Raw genomic sequence first — 22692 nt, 5'->3', positions numbered from 1 at the left:
TATTATCTTCTTTTTTTTTATCATCAGACCTTTGCTGCTTCTATGCAAACAAGGAAAGTTCAACATGTTATTCCCAGAAATTCTGCACCCAGAAGATCACGTTGTGCTTAATTCAATAGGAATTTGATCTTTGCTCTAGGAGGATTGATCATAGCTCTTGGATAAGAATTTCTTCTGGTCCCTGAAGCACTGTTCACGTACACTTGACTAAATCTCATCTTTGTTCTCCAACCCTAAATGAGGGTCAATAAACATGCTGGTTTGACTTGGACAGTCCTGCTCTGATATAATTAGTGACGCTCTACTTAACTATTCTCCTGTGATTTTAGAGCCTAAGAAAATTTCCTGACTACAGGTAAAAAAACGAGTACCTCTCAGGTAGCATTGTCAGAAAAATCGAGCTTAAATGTACATTGCAGTGGTCACTTACAAAGCTCTTAGACGGAGGTAGGAGGGTCCTTCCAGCAGTTCACCTAAAACACTGTGGGGGATAAACGGTCAATCATAAAAGAAGAGTCGCCACCATATAGAGTTTGATTGTGACCAAATTTATTTTATAACAGCATTGTTGGGTACTTTATGGTAATGTAGACTTCATCCAATGTTTATTTTTGCATATTTGTAAAAACATTCTCAAAGCCATACTTTTACACACAACGTCTTCCCGCCAGTAGTCAACTTTTGAGATGATTTATACTGTAGCGTCAAGGAGGCAAAAACAATGAAGGAAAGCTCAATGCTGAGCAGCTTTTTACAGGTAGCTAGCGATTACCACGTCGAGCAAAGTGCTCAGGATTTTCAGTCCTTTTAAACAGCTCTTCATCTAAAGCAAAACAAATCAGCTTTGGAAAAGTTTAATTTTGAACCTTCCTGTAGCTTTTATGCAAAAAAGTATGCATTTTAAGTTGTAGGACGCATGCAGTTCCTTTTCATTGCTGTTTTAGGCACTGAGATTAAGTACTAAATCATAATATATTCAGGAGATCTAGCTTTTGGTATATGATTATTAAATGGCTCTCAAAATAACCTCATGGGAATTACACTATCTGAAGAATGGCGACTTGACATATGTGGTGCATTTAACATGCACAGATTTCTAATTCTGTCCTGTCCTAAACATCACATAACCACCCAGATGGTGGATTTGTTATGGACCTCAACAAGGCTCCCATTTGAGAACTGAGATAACATGGAGATGAACAGACTTATAGGTTCATCGTATCAAAGAGGTAATCATTTCTCACTTTGCAACATTTTAAGTTAAAAGATTGTATATCTTCAGTTACTTCACTTAACTAAAATGTGGCTTGAAAAAACATAGCTTTCTGGATATAAAGCATTCCATTAACATTGCTGTTCAGTACCTTGTTGTTGTTTTTTTTTTGTTTTTTTTTTTTTGGTATGTCTGCATATCACATCCAGAGCTACAGATTTTCCACAGTGCTTTTCTGCCTTATTCAAGTATAATAAGAGTAGAAATCTATAGAAGCTCTAAGGTTAAACAAACTGTACATCATACAAAAAATTAACTTAATTTACAGAAAGTCAAAAAAGTATTGGTAATGCCCTTTATAAATCTTAGCAAAGATTCATCACAAAGAATATTACAATCTACATATGTGGTCATCACCATACAAATTCCATTTCTATTTATGTGGTACAGGACTAAGTATCTGTTAAATGTACACATGTAGAATCAGCACTTTGTACCATATAAATTTCTTTTAAAGTAACAGAACTGTCAATCCTAATCTAAGGTACATGATTTTCTTATTGCATATTTATTGTTGCTGAGGCAGTTAGTTATGATACAATAATACAATATCCATAATTATTTTAAATAAACAAAAACATTTCTCCCACCAACAATATAAAGAATATACTTTTTCTAAATTGACACAGAACATTGCTACATACAGTTTTACACAAATACTGAAAAACATGACCTTAAGGCATCTGCCAGAAAAGCAGATGTGCATATTTATATAAACTAAATTATGCAAGAAAAAAATATTGCACAAAATCCTATTATTTTCAAAATGAAATGTTTATGTCTAAATGCACATAACTCCCTATTTCTTGACCAAATCATGTAAGAGGTTTGCTCAGAACCGTTCTGCCTCTTAAGTACGCTTTAAGAAACACACACTAACAATATTACTGGGCTTGTCATAGGAAAGATGTTAATACTGACAAAGGGTTTGGAGAAACTACTTCTTACATTAAGAAGTGCTTTGTGGGAAATTAGATTTGGGGATAAATTCTTAAATTTATATTCCGATTTACAAATATTTTCTCAGATTAAGGGTCTTTTATGCCAAATGAAATGGAATTCACATTAGAAAATTTATTCATGAAAACAATCTTTTCCTGAAAATCCGTATTCCCTGGAAGAGAACGAAGGTCTGCTGATTATGAGGGCACTCACAGTTTTCTAGTCTATTTCTTCCCCTGTTGTCACTAGCATTCCTGGATCCCATTATTAGGACATTAGTGCAGAATCCTAGTAACAGTGCTGTCATATAGAGTTTTAATTTAAAAGGGAGGAACTGTTTCTAGAGAATGCTGTTGCCAAGATAAAAATAGCAAAGACTGGATTCCCATCAACTGCACCCGCACCCTAAATTGTTCCTAAAGTAAGTCAAGTGGCCCTAAGTGTTGCAAAGGAGCATGATTCCATTCCAGAGAGTCCTGTGCTGACTGGTTAGCTGACAAAGAATCAGATAAACAAGGACACTCAGTTTGTAAGAGTTTGAATTTATCCTTTAAAAGTGGATATCTTAACAGCATTATTAGCATAACAATTGAGAAAGTTAATGACATTAGAAATGGTACTACGGTTCTGAACTTGAGCATGCTTTAGGTTAAGCTGTTCTAAAAAACTTCTTTTTAGATGTTAGAATATTGGGCTAATAACCCCTGAGTACATTATTATAATTATTATTTCAGCAGATTTATAATTCCTTTTCCTTTTAATTGATTTCTTCAGAGCAGGGACTATGCCAACTATTTTATTTCCCTACATCATCTGTTACTGTACCTTGTATATGACTGGTACAAAAAGTCAGTAAATATTTCCTAAATAAATGATGTATATTAATTCTTAATCAGAAAAACAATCATGCTATATTTTGGTGCCTTTCTAAGATATGCTAAAGTAGGTACCATCAAAATATACCACTTAGCAACATTTTCACTTAACAAAACAACAGCTCTTAAATTCATACACTACTTCTCTATCCCCCTAAATACTATGGATGCCTAAGGGCAAAAGAATAAAGGCTACAGTAGGATTCAGGAAGAATCACGACTCAGTTTAGAGGCCACATAGATCTGAAAGACGATATACCAAAGCCAAAAGTCCTATTAGTTTATACAATTCTGTTATATTAACACGTGTTGCTTCTTTGAAAAATAATTTCAAACAGCAGAGGAGTTTACAAATATTTGGTTTAGTTACAATAGAAAATCTGGGCACAGCAGAAAAATGAGACAACACTTCCATTTATTTTAGAACTCACCCTCATTCTTACCATAATACTGGGAGGTCTAGTTTAAGAGCAGACTTTGAATATTCAAAATTTTAATGGCCTGAAATACCAATCCTTGTTTCTAGTCTTCTGTGGTTTTTTTCAAAAATAACATGTAGAGTTTTTGTTTTTGCTTCTGTTTTTAACATGGAACAAAACAATTAATTTTGCATGTTAAAATAAGGCACAAATCATTTTTAAATACCTTGAGACAATTATGTTATTTGTGAGTGGATAAATATCCTCAAAACAACACAGTGTTATAGCCAAACATCTTGTGAGGTGACTGAGAGACAGAAAAAGAACTTAGATTTCTAAGGCCATGATGTTTATGAAGCAAGGAGATTAAAACCTAAACTTGGCCTATGCTACACTCACGTTTATCTCTTTCTTCAGACTATGAGTTCTAAAGACAAAAAAAAGTAAAAAATTAAAAAATCCTCATTTGAAAATTCAAAAAAGTATTAAATGGCTGCTTTACATTCTTTTCAAAAATTATGAAGAATTATTTGCCAAGCAGATTAACAGGCACAGTAACTATTTTCCCTTCTCATTTAAAGCAACTCTTTCGATATATGGACTTCTATTTACATACTTCAGTAAATCAGAATTTTGTAATGAGCATATAAAGGCAAAATTTGACAAGAGCACTGAGTCTTACTTCTGTGTTAAAAAAAATAATTAAACACTTTTTTCCCTTAAAATATAGAATCTATCCTTATAAGGAAAATAAGATTGGTCTTCTTTTATAATCATGAATAAATAATTGCCCCAAATAAAACATAACCATTTGGATTTTGGAATGTAGTTAAAAAAGAAAAACTTGGTCATTTTCTTTAAATTATTTCAAGACCAACCTGAATAAATACTTTGAAGTTATGTTTTTAAGAAACCCCCTTTTAGGATTTTAACAAATTTTCTTCTTTCAGTAAATATTTTAGAGTACAGTCTTGTTGGGTACTTGAATGGTTTCTCAAACATCTTTTCTAAAAAGACAATTTTTTTAAAATAACCATGGTTAGGGATATATAGAGTTGGATACACTGAATACGCTAATAACAAATTAACCATATTATCATCACCGATTTTTCCCCTGATTATACCTGCCGATCTAACCTATCATGATTTCTTCTCAGATGAATTCCAAAGCTCAGCAGTGAATTACAGGGAGAAGAAACACAATTTCCATACAAAAGAATTCCTAAACATTTATAAAGATACTCCTTTGCCCTAAAGGAGGGGAAGCAAAACTCCCTACTCCTTACGCGTGGGCTGTTCATAGTGACTTCCCTGCAGTACTAAACGGGGATAAAAGGGTAGCTTCAGACTGAGAACCTGACAAACACCCCCTCACAGCCAGGCTGCCAAGGTCAGCGTCAACACTCACAAATCATGCTCACAAGATGTTCCCTTGATAGGATGCCATGGAAATGGCACTTTACTTCTGTGATCTTCCTCCCCAAAGCCCATAATCTCAGTCTAATCATAAGAAAAATATCATGAATTGTGGCAAATGTGCCGTGCTAATATACGACGTAAAGAACAGAGATAAAACAGTATTATGGGAACTCCGCACTATCTTTGCAATTTTTCTGTAAATCTAAAACTTCTAAATACAAAGTCAATCATTTAAAAAGTGAATGTGAGCTGATGGTATGAAGGATTTTGATAGAGAATTACAAATTTTTTAAAAAGACAGAAAAATTTTTCATCAGGACCATTTACGTTGCATTTGGCTTTCTTGGGGCGGACCCCTAGATAGCAAAGGCATCCAGAGAGACTGTGAAAAAATTTTAAAGTGTCTCGTTTGTAAACACAAGTCATTAACTTCACATTGTAATTCAGCACTTCATACACTTCACTGAGTGAAAGGTAAATGTGTATATACCTTTATACTTTTGGGGAAACATAGCTACAGTGTCCTTATAGGAGCAAATTAAATATTTCCACAAGAAAGCTTTTCAACCTTTTAAAAAATGAACTTTGACCTTGATTCAATGAATAGAAAAAGGCATTATTGCTCTGCAGAATGCTAATAACTTATCCTTCAAACTTTCCACGTAATTTCATAAATTATATAAGTATGCTTAATAGAGCTGTAAGATTAAGGCAATTAGTGGATTAACAGTTTCATCACTTTCAGATTAGATTTGATAGTTTACTCAGTTCATGCTCAACCAGATTAGTATTAGTAGCTACTGGTTATGGCAAGGGTTATATATGCATACTTAGTTTAAATAAAATGAATGGCATTAAGCACCAAATACTGGGAGATCACATGTTCAATACATACTTTCACTATACATACAAACTAGTACCTGATTTCAGAGCACAGTAGAAGAATTCGTTTTACATTTAAAAATCAATGGATAACAGATATCCATGAGATGAACAAATGGGGGAAATGTATGTTCCAGATGGGGAAAAAAAAAATTAAATAGTAGTAAGAGTTGTCATTCCTACAAAAAATTGTTTACTATACAGATTATATGGAATCCCAAAATGTCTCCATGGAAATCTGGATGCAAGTGACTGACCCTTAATTGTGGATTTGAGCATGATTTCCACTTGTGTTTTCTTCCGAAATGTTTAAGCCTGGTTGGAAGTCAGATGTCATGTGACATAATGACACTACTTCATGGAGCAGTCCACTATCTTCGGACATCTCTTTGGCTTCTTTTCCTTCTTTTTCCCAAGGAACAAAAGTAGATGGATGCCGCCCAAGGCTGTGTATAAGCAGATCATCTGAACTCTGGCTTAGTGTTTCTTTCTTTTCTGTTTTTCCTTTATCAGTTGGGGAAACTTCAGGGGCAGCTAGTTGGAAATCCAGCCCAGAAGTAAAAGCTGGCTTTTCCACCACAGGAGGGCCACTTGCACTGTCAGCACTGAGGTGTTTTTCACCGTTTTCTTCCTTCAGGATAAATAGTGAATCTGTCAAAGCACTCGAGGAAACCCGCTTCCTGGGAGCGGGAGGAAGGTGTGTGCCGTGGAGGGCACTGTCATCCTGCCCGACATTGCACTCTGCTCGATCTCCAGAACCCCCGCAAAGGACGGCCAGGTTATTCTCACTAGGTGCATTGGATTTATTCTGAAAGAAAAAGCAACAATTCAGAAAACTTTTAATAAAATTACAGCATTACTTTAGTAATTGTTTTCCAGTTTGAAATCTTCCAAGGCTGGGAATTTAAAGTTCCTCCCAGGAGACACACAGCATTAAGAGTTAATTCTGCACACTTCCAAATGGCTCTGTAAACAGGAATGAAATGGGATGGACGTGGTTTCCATGTCCTGGAAATTGTCACTCATCAATTTCAACCTAGATTATAATAATGCCAAGTTCTGGAGTCATTTACAATGAGAATGGGTTTGCTACTACTCACATTTCTATCTCTCATGTTTTTAAAGCAGTCAGTTCAATTTCTTTAAAACATTGTTCATTTTTTAACCAATGAAACGGAAAAAAAATTTTGAATAAATACATTCATTAAAAATTTTTTGAAAACACAGTAAATATAGGAAAAAAGTGGAAACATTTCATGCTTTAAAAAATCCCCTAGAGAAGATAACTATAAATTAGATTGCAACAAAATATTACTGCTTGACAAAAGAATTTCAATTAATTTGGAACATAAAATAGCCCCACTTATTCATCCTGTGGATATATGTTGTCCCAGAACTGGATAAGTGAAAGGAAAAATGCTGGAATTTTATTACTAGAAATAATTCTTAGTGATTACATTTTATTATATTTTTGAAGTTTTGACACTTACTGATTAAGAGATTAAATGCTTCTACCAACTAAGATTATAAGATCAGGCAATCAGAGGAAGGGAAAAAATGTTTTCATTTAATTCCTAAGTTGAAAATCAACTAACCGCAGGTTTGTAATCAATATCATCCATTGATCTGAAGAAATCCAAGCTCTTTGCAGCTGACAGCTTCCCTTGATCTGAGCTGTGTGTGCTCAGTGTATCAAGGATCTCTCCTAGTAAGTCCATTTCACCTGAGTAGGGAGTCTTTACTCTCATTTCAACAGAGTCATCACTTTCATAAAAATATGCAGAAGCTTCTTCGCCATCTTCAGAAGATAACCTGAAGAAAAATAAAACATGCAGTAGTAGGCATATAACCACATATGTGTATATAAGTGTATGTAAGTAATCTCTCACCAATTATATTCAATTAATGAGAGAGCTGTAAAAATCAAACGGCTATTTCAGTGGAACAACAAAAAAGTTGATCATTGGTTCACGGCCAAATTCTTACGGTGATGTATATACCAATTCAAATGCTGGAAAATTTAAGAACAAACAAAGAACAAGTTTTGGTAGCTTAGCAATCTGGAAGTAGACACAGGGCATTTCACATAGTCTAATTCTGTGGGACTTGAGAACTTTACCTTAGGAATATTAGATCGAACACTTGGAAAGTTTGCTATAGCCCACGTGCACTCTCAATATTTTTGTATAGTTTCCTTTTTTTCTATATATTCACTTATTTTAGAGAAGAATGCATATTCTTTTATATAGACAGAGATATACAATGGTATTTCAAAAAGTTTGTGGAAAAACAGAATTAAGAGATAAAACGACTATTTCCATGAGCTTTCTGAAGTACCCTCATACTTAATGAAGAGAAAACAATGTTCATTTTGTCACCCCCATACATAAAATTGTTAAAAAACTAAAAACATTCTATTATTTCCTTTTTTTTATATTAAAGTTAATTTTTAGCACTTTGTACTACATTTTCCTCTTGCGATAGCATCGTAGATTTAAATCTTTCTCCACTCCCAATTCAATTCATCTCAGTTGACTATTATCACCATTCCCAATATTTCACCTGCCCCTCTTTGGCATGAGGGGTAGAGCCTAATTAAGGCGGGCCCCTATTTCCCCCTGAGCACTACCCCGGGTAGCTCTGTAGACATTATTGCTTTTCAAAAACAAAGTACTTCAGGTCTATCTTGCTTTCCTGTTCCAGGATATCCTCCATGACATTCCAAGGAGCACTGGTTTGTTTTGCTGAGAAACAATGCAAGGGAGCAAAATCTGCACTCAAGGAGTGCATATTAAGTGAAATATCCTTGATAACCTAAAACTTCCGCCATTAAGCCACACCACTTAACAGGACACCAAAATCCATTACAGATGCTCCTCGACTTACAATGGTGCTACATCCCAAAAAACGTATTGTAAGTTGAAAGTAAAAGTCAAAAATGCACTTACTACACTGCAGAGTATCAGTTGTTTACCCTCAAAATCACATGGCTGACGGGAGCTGTGGCTCGCTGTCACTGTCCAGCATCACAAGAGTATCATACCTCATATTGCCAGCCCAGGAAAGATCAAAATTCCAAGTACAGTTTCTACTGAATTTGTATTGCTTTAGCACCGTCATAAAGCTGAAAGTCCTAAGCGGAGCCTTCTAAGTCGGGGACCATCTGTACTTACTTGCTTGCTCTTTCAATGTCGTCATCATCGTCATCATACAGAGCACTGTCGAGGCTTTTAAGAGGTCTTTTTAATTGTGCCTAGGGAGTGAAATTGATAATAAATTGACATTGGTAGGTTAAAGTAAGTCTCTTTAGTAAATTTTTAAGGAACAGTGTGACTTGATAAGAAACACTTTCAAAAGAAATATGAATTCAGAATTTCTGAATTTTACCCAATAATTTGACAAATTGGGGCAAGAAGAAAGGGAGAGAATCAAGTGATATTTATTTCAATATAATAACACTTAACAGCTCTTCAAACTAATAAATAAAAAGCAAATCACTGCATTGAATATGTATATACATGCACAGAGTACCTATGCAGTCTTTCAGTCCCTGATTTGGAAATACTTGACTTATGATCAATCATACCCCCATGTACCCATCACCTCAATTCAACAATTATCAATATTTATCGCCAATCTTGTTTCTTTCATCCCCCACCCACACTTTCCCACACCCCAAGTATTTTAATGCAGTGCTTCTTAAACAAATCTCTTAGAGATTCATGAAACTGTAAAAATGTACATTCTGAATCTATGGTGGTTCTAGGGTTCTGGGGCCTGAGCTTCTGCATATCTAACAAGCTCTTAGGTGAGGTCAATGCTGCTGGATCTGGGGGTCACACTTTGAACAACAAGTTTTTAAAGCAAATTCTTGACAACCTATCATTTCACCTGTAAGTACCTCATTATGTGTTTTAAACAAAGATTTTTTTAATACAACCAAAATATGACGATCCTACCCAGCAAATTAACAGTTATTCTTTAATATCTTACATTACCCAGGCCATATTCATTCTCCTATTGCCTCAAAAAATGTTTATTTCTTTGTATCAAAATCCCAAGGTTAACTGTATTTGGTTAAATGTGTCCCAAGTCTCTTTCAGAGGACTATCAATTCATCCTTCTCCCTCCTTTATGCCATCTGTGCTCTTTATATAAGTTATTCTTTCCTCATTTCCCATAAGCTGGCGGCTATGTCTGGAGGCTTAAGTAGACTCAGTTTCTGTCTGTCTTTTCTTTGTTTTCAGCAAGAATATGCCACGGGTGTTGATATGTGCTTTTTTATTGCATTGCGTCGGTTAGGCACATTATCCCATTTTTGGTGGTACTAAGATTGATTAATGCCTTCAGGTCTGGTTGGCTGATCCATTCATTATAAATTTCCTTATCAACTTTTCACTTGATGGTTTTAACATCCTATTATAACCACTAGCTGAATTCATTATTTCATGAACAGAATTATACTTTTCTAGAATATTCCTTCTATATTTATTTGTTGGCATTCTATAAAGAAGAATCTTATCTTATTAAGTATTTGGCTATTCCAAAACAGAAGGTATACAAAAAAGGCTGGATAAATCCTTGATTCTATCCTTTTATTTAATAATTTTCAGAGTTTCTAACATTATCTAAATTTGAGCCACGAGGGTTTTTTTTTAATTATCACAATTTGCTTATAGCTGACGTGATTCAACTCACTAGTTTTTATTCTTGTTGATGTTCAAACTGCCCATCTTTGAATTATACTATGATTATGCTTTTTACATACTCCTTCTCTTTTACAGCTGTATCTTGAAATATTCACAGATCAAATGATATGCTGTTAGGTGTGTACTTCAAAATGATGCACTGGTGTGGAAGGCGCCTGGGTAAGGCTGGCACTGCAATAAGACTGGGCATGAGTTGATAACTGTTGAAGCTCTATGAAGCTATACCTGTTGAAGCTATAAAGGTACCAGGAGATTTGTATGACCTCCTCTTTACTTCAGCATATGTTTGAAATTTTTCAAAATTAAAATTTTTTTGTTTTGAAATAATCCTATCTTTGACTAGTGGTGGCCCTTTCAAGTGGGTGCCTATGTCCTTTGACATGGCCTCAGAAGTCTTTAGTAAGCTTCTTACTTTTGACACAATAAGGTGTCTCATTTCGACTTACACATTTTATGAATCAGACCTGGAATCAGCCATTTCTTTTAAGAATCCTAATTCCTTTCAGTGGAAAATGGCATTTAAAGGCCAGAGTCCAGGTGCTATGGGGACACACGGCTCCAAACCACCCTTCTGAATGGGCAGCAGTAAACTTTTGACTTCAACCATAACACCGAAGAGGAATAACTCTCTGTCTTCCAATTCTGATCTCGCAGTCTAGGTAACTGTCTTCCTGTATTGCAGCCGTAAAGAATAACCAAATTTCTGGAACTTACAGGTCTGTCCCTACGCTTTTACTCACCCCTTTACGCCACTGCTAGTGAGTGGCAGGAAGGAAGAAATGAGCAGAGAAATAAGATCTTGTGTGCCCTGCTTAGAATTGCGGTGCGTTCTCCAGAAGTTCAGTGATTAGAAATGTACTTGGGGCCTATGACTGTAATGTCACTTCACCACTATAAGTTTAAGGTACATGAGTTAAACAGAAATTTGCTAAACGGCCTACGAACAAAACCACCACTCACAACATTATTTCTGTGGGAAAAATGTACTTGACCCACCGCCTCCAAAACGCACAACAGATAATCCCATCCTTTGTTTCTAAGGACGAGTCATCGTGACTACACTGAGCTCTGTGCACGCTTCAGCATTATGCCAGCCAGTGGGTCTTGCATGTAAATTTTTGCTTAAAAATAAAACAAACCAAAACAAAAACCAAACATACACTATATGGGAGCTGAGACTTTATGATGTTATAATCATTACTACTTAAGAAGTAATACAAGAAGATCAGACAATAAATTGACAATATTTGTATTTGTAGAGTACTTTGTAATGCACTCTCACATACACACAGGGCTAGGCTTTGGGAACACAGAGTTGAGTTAAGCCAAGTCTCTGCCTTTAAAATAGCTCCGAATCTGATGAACTCCATCATACATCTGAAGGTACACCTACAGAGGGTCCATAATTTGCCCAAGGTCACACCCCCTATCAAAAATAGGAACCAGAAAACAGAACAGGGATCTTTCTCTGTTGTGTCGCAAGTTCCTCATTCATTTTCTTCCACAAAAGTTACCTTTATATTCTACAGCTGCCAGCTTCTCAATTTTTTTTTAATTCCAATTATTTTTTAATGAAACTACTGTTTCTTCCCCCCACAATCTGTAGCACTTAAGTCATGATGTAAGCTTCACAGGCACATTTGAATTTTAGTTTCATATTTCCTAGCTAGACCAGGATTCTATCAATTTCTTTGTTAGGATGTTGTTAAACAACGTACCTTATGAGGAATTTTCACCACAGAATTAGAATTAGAAACAGAAGTAAAACTGATTACCATATTAATTGTTTTTCTTTCTAAGGGTGTTAACCTTTGTACTCTCTATACTTGTAATACATGCAGTGAAAAAATATTTGGATATATGAAAAAAGCTTCCAATTAATCATTATAACTGAATACCTAACAAGTTGTGATAGGAGCTGCAATTTCCATGTAACGGGAAACAAAGCCTAAACACGTGGTGGAACGTGTCAATTACTTGATGATTTCAAATTACACAGGTCACAAAAAAAAAGGAAAAACAAAATTAAGGAGAAAAATAATTACAATTCAATCAACATTTAAAATAGAGAAGAACGGCAGTTTGTTGAGGAAAAGCGTCATCAGAGTCCTGATCTTCCGGGAACTCTTGGGACTCTGAGGCACAGCACGCTTTCAGGGGCGACGAAGGACCTCTTTCACCATGCTCAGAACATACGACACAGGGCAAAACGGCCTGGTCACGGTTTCAAAAGTACAAGTCTTTTATGGGGGTTGGTAGCAAGTAAACTTAGACTTCAGGAAATAGGCTTTGTACTGTTAATAGTAGTGATGCATAGCTCACAGTAGCACGCCTTCATTTGGATCAATGAACCTCAGATATGTCATTACTGGAAAGCCACACACTAAACTAGGCAAGAACTGAAATATAAATGACTAAGAGAAAAATAATCTCAATCCACACAATAAAAATTAAAAAATACACGCAATCTTATAATACAACTGGTTTATAGCTTTTGGGAACGGAGTACATATTTTCCTCCCCTTTATTTTTTCTAATTAAAAGATAATAAACAGATGCAGCTGCCAGTAGAATGAATTTGATATTCTGTATGTATTCAGAGAAAAATATTATTCTATTTCAGATCTGGATAGAAATCTCACAGTAATAACTGTGTGATGAGAAATTTTCCAAGGGTCAAAAATACTTTCCTCATAAAATATTATCTAGGATTCTTTGAAATAAGCACCATGGTAGTCATAATATAGCCTATATTTGGGAACAGATGCTTTTTAAAAAAGTGATAATGAAATAGATTAAGAGATAGAGCTAAAGGCAGTCAACAGGTGAAAAAAAAATTAAAGTTTATTTCCAGAAAGCCTTCTAAACAATTTTTTTCAAAGCTCTGCTAGGTGATGTGACATCATACATGCACCTGGAAAATCAATTTAAGTCACAGGTAAGTCTTTCATTGCCTCTGTCTCTGCAGTTTTTCATTATTTAAGCTTTTCTCTTTTCTGTATTTTTAAATGTCTGCAGCTTTTCTCATACATTTTCATGAAAAGGAGAAAAGACTTTCTTTTCTTCTTGAGCAGATTTTTAAAATTTATTGTTGCAAGATTGTAACACATTGTTTTCTGCTACCTCCAGTTTTAGGAAGCGTTAATAGACTATAATGACAGATTTGTGTGTCCATAGTCAGCAAACAGCCTCCTTTATGTGTAAAATTCAAGCTTTTCAAGTTCTAATATTTTAAGACATTATCAGCAATTTATGAAACAAAGGTGTTATAGATAATAATAAGTAACAGAAAAAGAAAAAAGCCACATCCTACATTTTTAGTTCTTGGCATCACAATTTCAGGCAAAATCCTTTGGTCTATTATTTGCTTAACAGATATTAACACCAGTAATCATTTCTAGCTTGGAGATCAGTAAATACATTTAAGTACCACCTTATTTAAACAATACTCTCATAAAAATATACATATGCTGTTTCTGTCAAATGAGATGCATCTATTTCAACCCTCAGAATACCTCACAATATACATGAAATAAAAAATATAACTACAGCTAGCCACCAAAAACAAAAACAAAAAAATAAAACTAAAATAAATCAACAGGATGTTTATCCATCCTTCAAATCATCAATACAATTTTATTTTTAAAAACATAAATAAACATTTGTCAAAATGTGCATGGATGAGTTACTTTTTCAAAACCTTGTATCTGATCGTTTTACTCCCTTGATTAATCAAAAGCAGGAATTTCCTGCAAGGTACAGGTCAAACTTTTTGGTGTTAAAGAAACTCCCATCCAAATACAGTCAAGATAATCTTCTCACTTGGATTTCCTGTTCCTTTCCCCATGTCCACCCGGCTACCACCCACCACTTAGCCCATATCAAATGATTTGCTATTTCCCATATAGAATTCACTGTCATCGCATTGCACACTGTCATCGCATTGCACACTGTCATCGCATTGCACACTGTCATCGCATTGCACACTGTCATCGCATTGCACACTTTTGTCAGAATTTCCCTTACCCTTCTATAGCTGGAAAAAATTTTACTAATCCTTTAACATCGAGCTCAATATTACTTCTGTAAAGATTTCTCTTTATCTGGTAAATGGGCCTCTGTGTGGCCACATAATTGGTAAACAGCGGGTGAATGTACACTAATCACACTGCGTTATTTATTCATGTGTCTGATGTGCTACTACACTCTGAGCTCTCCATAGTGGAATCTGCATTTCATACTTCTCCATGCTCTACTGTATGCATTCCCAGCATGGGAGACAGTAGCATGAATGCAACAGATGCTTACTTAACAGATGTTTGTGGATTAAAGACATGCTAAAAATTCAGAGAAAAATGAGATACGGCTGCTGCCTTACATTGAGGGAGTGCAGGGAAGCAGCTCTGAATAAGTACTTGGTGAAGGAAGAAGAAAAGAATAAATGGCATTCTGGTTTGCTTCATTTGTGAGGGCCAGCACATTCAGCATCTGCCTCCCACCCACCTCGCCCCCTGGGTTTCACTTTGTTCTAACCCACAAGGTATCATCATGACCCCCATTCACGCCCTTATATTTGCCCTGATTCATCCTACCACAGGACCTTTGCACATGATTCCTCTATCTAAAAAGCTCTTCTTTTACATTTCTCCCCTTTGCCATGCCCACTGTCTCTGTCTATACACATCTATTCTCATTTAAAAATCTTTAGTAACTACCTACCCCATATCTGAGCTTCTAATATGTTGCTGTGCAGAACACTACAGTCTCTAAACTGCTGACAGAATGATCATTTTAAAAGAAAATCTAAACATGCAACATGCTCCCCTATTTAAATAAGTCCTTCAATACCTCCTTACAGTTTTCAAGACAAAGCTCAGACTCCTTTTGCACAGAGGGATCTGGCTAAGGTAGCCATATAGAAGTTTGTGCCAACACTACCAAACCATCTACCTTTCTTGTATGCTTCTTAATTTCTCCTGCCAAAAGTTGTCTTCATTCCTTTTATTTGCCTTGATTGTCCCACCACAGGACCTTTGCACATGTTGTTACCTCTTCTCATTGTCTACTAACACCTACTAACCTTTCAGAACTCAACTCAAACATCTTTCAGAAAAAGACTTCCCTTGACGTCTCTAGACTAGGTCAAATTCCCAAGTGCTTTCACAGCAATCATAGCTTAATATGAATTAATTAGCAGTCATAATTTTTATGCTTACTTATATATTTGTTACTTTGCGCTGCTTCGCCCCCCATGGATTTGTCACCCCACTTCCCCTGGGTGACGGAGATGAAAGGATTACTCAAAGCCCATCTCTTCTGAGCAGTGAGCGGCCCCGAAGTGGTTAATCTCCCTTTGAGACGCTCAAGCGAGAGCCATCCCTTCCTTGGGAAATTAACGCTGCATTGGGGTTCTCTTCCTGCATTTATTTTCCAGACCAGGAAGTTACAGGAAGAGAACAAAGGTGGGGTTATAGTTTAACAGTATAGGCTGGTAACTTTCAGTGAAACAAGCCAGATGACATTCCAGTAAGGCAATTAAGTGGTCCTATCAACACAAGCTTGATCTTAGCAAACATTCCTTCCTATAGCAATTTCTCAGTATCTTTACATAACGATCTACTAACTAGTCTGCCTTGAGCCAGAAACCTGCTGTGCCACAATCCTTATCTTGCAACAGAGATTTATAACTTGAGGGAAATTTACAGTCCTCCGCAAGGTCAATATTTGAAACTGCAAGGCTTTGGAGAACCAGGCCCTGTGAAGTACATACACTTTTTAGTATATTCCACACTTATTCAATTTAATTCATGCCTCACTTACTAGAATGTGATACTCATGAGGGCAAGGAATCCTGGTTTTGGTCATTGTTGTTCCCTAGTATGTAGCCCAATGCCTGGCACATGGAAGTCATTTCTTTAATTTTTGTTGAATGAATGAATATAATGCTCTTCTGTGCCTTCTGGACACTGAACATACTTTTGCCAATCAGTTAATATAGTATTTTATTCTTTGTATTATATATTTCCTTATTAGTTGTTTAATTCATTTAATAAGTACACAACAGAAACTATCTAACATGTGTGCAGTTATTAATTTACTCAGGAAACATTAACTGCCTGCTCTAAAGAATAAAATCATGACTCATTTTATTTAGTTCATTTATTATTGAAATCAGTAGATGGACAAAGGGCAATCTGAAGAACAGACACAGGCATTAATACCATTCATACTTAATGTCAAATTATAATAGTCCTACTAATGGAAAAGTAGGTTTAGTCAGGAAACAAATAATGTCAACATAGAATTGTAATTACTATCAACAATGGTAGATTCTGGGATCGAATAAGGAGCTATAGAGTTTCTGCAGTGTACAGATCTGGTGCAGCTGTACCATTAACACTGGTCATTTCACTAGTTATACAGAGGCTGTGCAAAGTAGCAACTTTCTTGGGAGCCAATATGCACAAAATAAGGGTACATTTTTTGGATGTAAAACATGCCATAAGAAAACAAAATAAGCAGAGTTATATATGACTGTAATACAAAGAACTAAAAATAAGATGAGGAACGAGATGTCACAAGTACTCAATCAGACTCCTACTAGGTTATAAACATACATAATTATAACATAAAATTTTGCTCCAAAGAAAATGTAAAATACACATCCAATATATGTGAAAATTCATGAAATGTATAGCAAGGGCTGCCTTGCCAAGAATGTGAAAAAATTCTAAATTAATGAGAAAAAAGGTTATCAGCATGGAATGAAATTTATTAGAAAAGATATCCCGAGAAGCTGACTTTACATCTAGACAGTGAATGAAGTAAAATAAATAGACTGGTAAATACGAGAAGGAAAAATGGTTTTTCTTTTTTTTTTTTTTTAATTCAAAATAACATTTACTTGTACATATTTGTGGGGTGCAGTGTGTTGTTTCAATACATGCATACACTGCACAGTGATTCCCTAGGGGCACAGTCTTGGACCCATTAGTCCACCATTTTCATGCGCCCCCCAGCCCCTGCCTCTAGTCTACTCTCTAGGAAAAGTATTTTTATATGAAAGCAAAACCATGAGAAAACATACACAGAAAGTGACAAAGGTAGAAGAACCAAGTCACAAAACTAGAGACTTAACGTTTGAAGAAATAAATTTGGCTTAGCTACAATAAGCAAGATAAACGCTTCCTTTCTTTTCACCACAGTGGTTTCTGGAAAGTATATCAGGAAGTAAAATGGTGAAAACCATCCCCCCGAGCACCAAGGAGCATGTTAACCGTGCAGTTACCGTCGTGATCACTAGATGGCAGACAAATACTAATAAGGTAAAATGCTGGGTGATTTTAAATTCTTAAGGAAATTCATGGGCAGAATAAGGGATATAGGTAGATGAACAAGAAAATATAATTTTTAGACTTTATAAAATTAAGATGTTAATGAATTTGGAAAGTAGGTACAATCTGTGCTACTGCTCCCATTTTAGAGTGCAGATAACTGAGGTTTGGCAATGTTACCCTGCTTACCCAAAGTCTACAGCAAACCTCTAAGCTTACGCATTATGCAGCCTAAGACACAAATACTTTCATGAAATAATACAAGATTAAAGAATAATCTAGAATTACAATGGCAACACCATTAAAATACACAGCACATTGTAATTGAAAAGAACTTTAAAAACTTGTTTTAATGTTTATAGGTGGTAACTGCAGTACAGAGATAAGTGACTTACCCATGATTGATTTGCTTCAGCGTGTTAGATGTTTTATATACTGTACTTTATTTCATTTAGATACTACTTAACCACAAATTTTGGTGAACATTTTCCCTATTTTACATATTAGAGAACCAAAAGTTTAACAAAGTAAGGTGACTTGGGCAAGATTAGGTAATGAGTAAGTGACAGAGCTAAGACTCCAAGCCACTTGTTCTGACTTCATGAATAAAACTCTGCATTATAACTATGCTAGATAAGGAAGTCCTGAGGCACCCAGAAGAAATGAGTCTGAGAACCAGTCTGAGAAAGACGTTCTAAAAATGGCAAGTGTTAACCTCACTAGCAGGTGGGAGTTACAGAATGGTAGGACTGCTAATGTTTCAGGTAGGTGAAATGCCAAGGGGAAGAGACAGGAGATTAACACATCTTGCCAAAAACACTAAAAACATACTCTTGTCAGGACAAAGGGGTAAATTGAAAGGATTAACAAGATATGTGTTTGGCCAAGTCTGATAAATTCAGTTAATGAAGGGCTGTTATTATTGGGCTAAGAAAACAAGACTTTAAAGAAATATCAAACTTATATTCCTTGAGCAGGTGAGTGCTACGTGAGACTAGGTCAGCAGGGAAGATTCTGAAGTGGTCCCAACACATCCAAGGGCCCTTCACCAATTCTCCCAGTCCACCGTGATTTCATATTCTTTGTCAGCTTTATTCCCTTTATTCTCTACCACTCAGCTGTCACCTGATATATGCCTCTTACAAAGGGAGTATTTCATTTTAGGTACATTCCTATCTTGCCAAGTCTTTGAGACAGAATCTTACCTTTTAATCTGTTTTACTTTCTAATTCCACTTCCATTTAGAATGTAGAAAGCTGCAAGAGAATATCACACCCATACTAATGACAGGGAAAAAAACTGGATATTCTAAACAAAAAGAAACAAAAATATCATAATTTTTCTTGAACCTATCAGAGCGCTGAGTTGCAAGGCAAACAAGTAAACTGAATTCCATGTACTACAAGCCCTCCAAGGAGACATGAGAAACAGAATCAATATCACCCTTCGTAAAGCACAAGGAAAGATGTAGCTGCCATAGAAGCAGGTAAAAAGAAATCTGCTCAAATTTTTATAAAGTCTTGAAGGCCAAGTATGGGCTAACATGTCAGTTTGAAATAGCTGAGAGTCTCAAAGACAATGGGAGTTTGCATTTGCAAGCTCTTTTCCACATATAAATTCCTGTAATTTTATTTGCTAAATCAGGCAACCCTACCACATGGTGCTCATGTGAAAGATTCTGGGCGAGAAAGGAGGCTGAAAAGAGCTCTCCTTGGTAGTTCAGGCCTGCATGAGGTGATAGGCTGCTGCACAGGGACAGGTATAAAGCCCCATTTGCTTTTCTTGAACATTTATTTATATAAAACAAAAGCCTTCAATTGCTGGAAAACTCACTCCCAAGACAGCTAGGAAGGAAAGCAAACAAAACCTTTCTCTGCCCTCTTAAGCACAGGCTCCTACACTGATACCAAACAGAGGTCTACTACCACTGGGGAGGGGCAGGTGGTAACCCTCGTCCACCCAAGACCAACCACAGGTACAAGGAAGTTGTCTGCTGTGGAAAGAAACAGGAAGGATGCTAAGAAAGCCCCATACCTAAGGCGCAGAGGCACAGGGCCTGCCTAAGACTGAAGCTGGACCAAAGCAGAGAAAACTTGTAAGGCTAGAACCAAATAACTAGGAACAGGAGTTAACTGCTATAGAGGGCAAAACCACTGAGAGACCCCGCCCCCCCCCCCCCCCCCATGAGACTTAGGTGTACAGGGACTGCTGATAGTGCAGGGTGAAGTAGGAATACTGAGAAAACCTTCCAGTACCTCCGCAGAGCTACTCTACTCTGAGCACAAGATAATAGCAGCCCTCTACAGGTACTAATAGCAACAATAAAATTCAAATCCAGTTCAACTTCTGATGCTAACAGCCTTACAGAAGAACAGCCTTGCCCGTATTGGAGTGTAAATACTACTTAACTCTTTCCACACGTGGGGTCCAGCATTCAACTAAAAGCAAAAAAAAAAGATGAACATGCATGAATAGATGCGATGGCAGCAGAGAGATGGAATCTATTTTTAGAAGAGTCTGTAGAAATGACAGAAGTTTTTTTAAACGACATAAGAAACAAATTCTTCTGATGGGCTCATCAGCAGGCTTAAGGAAAGAATCAGTGATCTTTAAGACAGTTCAATAGAAATGATCCAAACTGAAACACAAAGAGAAAAGAGCAGGAAAAATGAAACAGAAAACATGAACTAGAAAAAAACAGAACAGAACATCCAAGAACTGAGGTGCACCATCAACTGGTCTAATTCATTCTGCTCTCAACACATAGCAGGTATTCATTAATTTTTTGTGGTGGGTTGTAGTTGTAGTTGATTGAGTGGAAACAGTATTACTTAATACTTATAAAACTTCCAGTGGGTGTTGGAAGAACAAATTCTTCTAACTACACCAACTCTAATCTCCACAGTGACCATATGGAAGTAAACATAATTATCATCACTTTATAGATCTGAAGGCCAGGAGGCTTAGAGAGGTTCAGAAAGTTGCTCCAGTTCACACACCATCCAGGTGGCAGAGCTGGTGCTCTGGCCCAGGTCTGTTGCACCAGGAAGCTGGGATCTTTACACTCCCACAAGGAGTTTTTCTATAAGTGATGAGAGTGATGGTTAAGAAGTGAAAAGGACGAGTGAACATATAGGACAATGAAGAAAAGTCTTTCCCTGGTTAAGAGGAGGTAAGTGATCTTGAAAACTATAGATTAGCAGGCCTAGCACACAGTAGGTGTTCAGAGAAGGTACATGATCTTGAAAGCTGTGAACCAGCACACAGCAGATACTCAGACAGTTCTTGCTGAACTGAATTAGACTGTCCATCATGGTGTGCCCACTCTGTCCAACCGCATTAGTGGAAGCTTATTTCAATCAATATTAAGTTGGGGTCTGTTGTAAAATTTGACTAAAGAAATCCCCATATTGGATTTTAGAGATAGAATATCAGAAATCAGAACTGACTCATTTAGAGTCCCTTTACTGAGCATGGATTAGGAAGTTCAGTTTGGCAACATACTGTGTAAAAATCATCCCAGAAGCACAGTACTTTAGAATTCATTGTTAATCAGAGACTATAAAAACCTATCCAGTGGCAGCACCCCACCAGGCATTCTAAATGACTCTCTCAGTAAAGTGTGCTAACAGGTAGAAAGGCGGCGTGAACTCATAGTAGGTCTCATTATCTACCTCTGTTTATATGCAGTATGACTGTAAACTGTTAATACTTTTAAACCAACTTTTAAGAACCGTTCATATGCCAAGTAACTGTATTAACTTTAAATATTTAAAACAAATTACTTTATTATTTTTTCTGGTCTTTAATATTTAAAAATGCAAATTTTACCAAAGATCTTGCAGTAATTTTCAGAACTGAGAGATTATTGATTAGTGTAAATACAAGAAGTTTTATAAGACTATTTAAAAAGCAAAATAAATAAATCAGTAACCCTATAATAAATGGCGAGCTATTTGCAATTCACTTTTGTTGACAGAGTTTCAATATTTCAACATTTAAAAAGGTTCCTTAATACATGACAAGGCTGCTCTATTTTCAACAAAACATAGAATTTGGTTTCCTTCACTAATGTAAAGATGACTTTTCTAGCTAGGATAAATAATTAAAAAGCCCCATTGATTAACAGAACTAAATTATTTCCAATCACCTTAATAAATTATGTTTTCAAAAAGTATATAACTAAGGATAAAAAATATCTGATTAGTAAAATAATTATGGCTTCATTTTTTTCACAGATTTACCATATCAGTACTTAATGAGCATAAATACATGTGTTGTATGGAATTACACACATAAGTAGAGAGAATCTTAAAATGTTTTGTGTGTTGTATGTAGCAAGAGTCTTAACAGAAATTGCAATTATATTTTGATCTCAGAGTCAATCAATACTAGTTTTCAAAAGCATTTATTACAAATGTCAAAGACCAACTGGTAAAGGCAAAAGAAGAATAGATTTCTGTGAAACGACCAGGATTGTACTTGAATTTTAGAAAAACCATAAAGAACTTCCAGAGAAGGCTAATAAACATAGCAGTCCAATTTTGTAACTGGTATGGGGCCCAGGATAACTTATGATATTTATGGATTATTCTAGTATTTTATGTTAAACATTAGGAAATATAACACTGTGTGAGAAATGTAAGTCCAGCTCAAATTATAGTAAGATTCTATTATACCCCTGTAGTTGTATATCTCTTGACACTGTTGGCAACTTCTCTCTCTTGGGGGACACTAGGAGGCGGCAACTGTAGTCCCTATAAAGAAAAGACTGGCTTTTCCTTTCATCGACACTAAAGTTGATCTCTGACAAACTTTAAAAGCAGTTCTATACACAAA

At 35.9% G+C, this 22692-nt stretch overlaps 1 protein-coding gene across 5 annotated transcripts in view; it reads right to left on the bottom strand.

The window, feature by feature from the left end:
* Positions 1-554: 554 nt before the first annotated feature.
* Positions 555-22692, bottom strand: part of DENND1B (DENN domain containing 1B) — a 256636-nt gene continuing 234498 nt past the window's right edge. For 4 of the 5 annotated variants that reach the window (XM_063114157.1, XM_063114160.1, XM_063114158.1 and 1 more), the window contains 3 exons: positions 8984-9063; positions 7406-7622; positions 4307-6618 (listed from right to left, as the gene is read on the bottom strand). In XM_063114157.1, coding sequence (XP_062970227.1) covers positions 6070-6618; positions 7406-7622; positions 8984-9063 — 846 coding nt within the window. In that variant the 3' untranslated portion in view covers positions 4307-6069. Of the gene's footprint in view, positions 3667-4306; positions 6619-7405; positions 7623-8983; positions 9064-22692 lie in introns of those variants that run through there. The other variant, XR_010024876.1, reaches the window with a different exon arrangement.

Source organism: Cynocephalus volans, chromosome 11 (genome assembly GCF_027409185.1).
Source record: "Cynocephalus volans isolate mCynVol1 chromosome 11, mCynVol1.pri, whole genome shotgun sequence".
NCBI lineage: Eukaryota > Metazoa > Chordata > Mammalia > Dermoptera > Cynocephalidae > Cynocephalus > Cynocephalus volans.
This window is presented reverse-complemented; position numbering and strand designations above follow the sequence as displayed.